The 2405-nt window shown below is 30.3% G+C and overlaps 1 protein-coding gene across 1 annotated transcript; it reads right to left on the reverse strand.

Annotated features, from left to right (window-relative positions):
- Nucleotides 1-715: 715 nt before the first annotated feature.
- On the reverse strand, nt 716-1961 carry LOC104708825 (uncharacterized). The gene is made up of 3 exons (XM_010425454.2): nt 1796-1961; nt 1529-1687; nt 716-1067 (listed from the first exon to the last, which is right to left on the reverse strand). Exons 1-3 carry the CDS (start codon nt 1860-1862, stop codon nt 1063-1065), a joined length of 231 nt encoding a protein of 76 aa, XP_010423756.1. The 5' UTR covers nt 1863-1961; the 3' UTR covers nt 716-1062.
- Between the last annotated feature and the right edge of the window lie 444 nt (nt 1962-2405).

Raw genomic sequence — 2405 nt, forward strand, 5'->3', positions numbered from 1 at the left:
CTTCTCAAATCTCATGTGAGGCATGGACGCGCGGTAATGATCTGATCATCTGAATATTGTGATAAATAATACACATGGTCCAATTTTTAAATGAAATGATTGAGGAAGTGATTAAAAGGTGGGGTCAACTTCTGATAAAGTGTGTCCCATGTATCCAGTGTCTTAGATTACTTGATATATGATCATGATTTATCATGAATTTTAATTTGAATACATGCATAAGTATAATAATATAAACAATCTTGTGAATTTTAAAATTTTAGTTTTCATGCATCTAATAAAGGAATACATGAACTGTTTGAATTGTCTCAGACCTTGCACATCTTGCATACTTGAAAGGTCTATTTTCTTAAAGAGTTAAAAAGAAAAAAGTCCAATATACTATTGTAATAACGGCAGTATGACTAACATAGAGGAGGAGATAGATACAATATAGAATACATAATAAACTTATTTGTAATACCAACATAGATATAACATAGATGATATATAATAAACTTATTGGTAGTACCAACATACAAAACATCATCTATATCATGAAGAGTTTTAAAATATATATATATATATATATAACTATGTTTTTCTCATAGTCATTCGTAATTCTTGCCCATGAACAGCCCTAGTGTGAAATACAAAGGATTAAAACATATTTCCATGTCAATGTATATTTTTTTTCAAATCAGATTTCCATTTTATGTCAAAACAAAAAAAAAGCTAAATAATTATACTGGTATTTATGTGTTGTGACACATTATCCTGATGAATTAATCTGAATATGGTTTTACAAGATTCAGACCGAAAAAATGATACAGATCAACGGTGCATGAAGAAAAGAAAAGAAAAGACCGGACATAACATCAGGAGAGTAGTGTGTGTTATTCACACTAACAGTGCTGATCTCACATCGATGATCATATGATAAATATGTAATAAGGTATATAAATAACTCTAGCTGTACCCATTACTCATATATATCACAACTCTCGTAAATATACTTAATTCCTCTTTTAACTTGAAGCTTCTGCATCATCTCTCTTCTCCTTGGGAACGTTCTCTCTCTCTCTAGTCTGATAAATAATAAAGATAAAATAACTTAAATCAAAGGACCTAAATCAAAATACAAGGGAGACAAATTCATGAAATGTTTATTATATATTAGCATGAGCTCAAACCATATGTAATCAACTCGTATTATCATACACTATATATTACTGATTATTTTCCCTTAGTCTCAATGTACACAAACCCTAATCAGTTGATTAATCCTTCATATTTTTAGTCACCATAATCATCCACTATGTGCAAGAACAGAAAATTAATCACTTCCTTGGATCAAAATATTGTTAAAAGAAGAAGAAATGGTATCATTTAATAATACACATGATATCATTAAATGATCGTTGTTTACCTTTATATATAAATAAATAAAAATCTCAAAGACTGATATTTACGTAACCGCCACAAATAAATAAAAATACAGTATATGAGTTAGATATAGATAGATATGAAGGTGGATATCACAACTTACTCTTTCCTTCTACATGAGCACCAGCCGATCCAGCGGTGAGGGTTTTATGGTGGATGTACGGTGGTTTGCCGTGTATAGTCTCTGGCGGAGGTCTAGAGTTATGAGTCTCCGGCCCCCTGTAATCGATCTCGTACACCTCTGAATCCGTTTGTTCTGATCCTGAATAAGGTTTTGAAGTACGTACAACGACTTAATACTACAAACAATAAATATATCATAATTAAGTAAGGGTTTAAAAATAAATAAAAAACAAAGAACAAAAAGTACCTTTAGCGAAGCAAGGCACGGCAAGGAGGAGGTAGATGATGAGGAAACTCATGACGGACGATTTCATTTCGCTTCGTTCTTTTTTTTCTTTAAGACAAACCCAATGAGTGTTTTTGTTTTGAATGGTAATATTTCGGGTACATGATGGTCTTATTTATATATAAACGTGGACTCAAAAACGTGTCATGTTTTTCTTTAAATTCATTAAAATTAATTCAAATAGATAAGTAAAAATGTCTAACTATTTTTCGCCAAAAACTTAATTAGCTAGCTATACTGTCTATTGTGAATAGATCTGTTCGACATATTAATAGAAAATTAAAATTATACCAGGTGATCATCGATCAACTGAAAAAAGCAACAATATATATTAGATTTCCACGCAAAAAGTTACGAACATTATTGTGTCCGTTTTTTTATAAAAAAAATACCAAAATCTATTTTATACATACTCATCTAGAATCATGTTTTAATGTTATTAATGTTATTGAATTTATATGCTAATCATCTGAAGCCTTGAACAGTGTGTGTGCTCTTTGTGGGCAAGGGATTATTATTATGGACGGTAAAAAATAAACTGGACCATTATTAATTGTTTTTCAAATCATAA

The sequence above is a fragment of the Camelina sativa genome, chromosome 8 (assembly GCF_030686135.1).
Source record: "Camelina sativa cultivar CO46 ecotype springtype chromosome 8, ASM3068613v1".
NCBI classification, from domain to species: domain Eukaryota; kingdom Viridiplantae; phylum Streptophyta; class Magnoliopsida; order Brassicales; family Brassicaceae; genus Camelina; species Camelina sativa.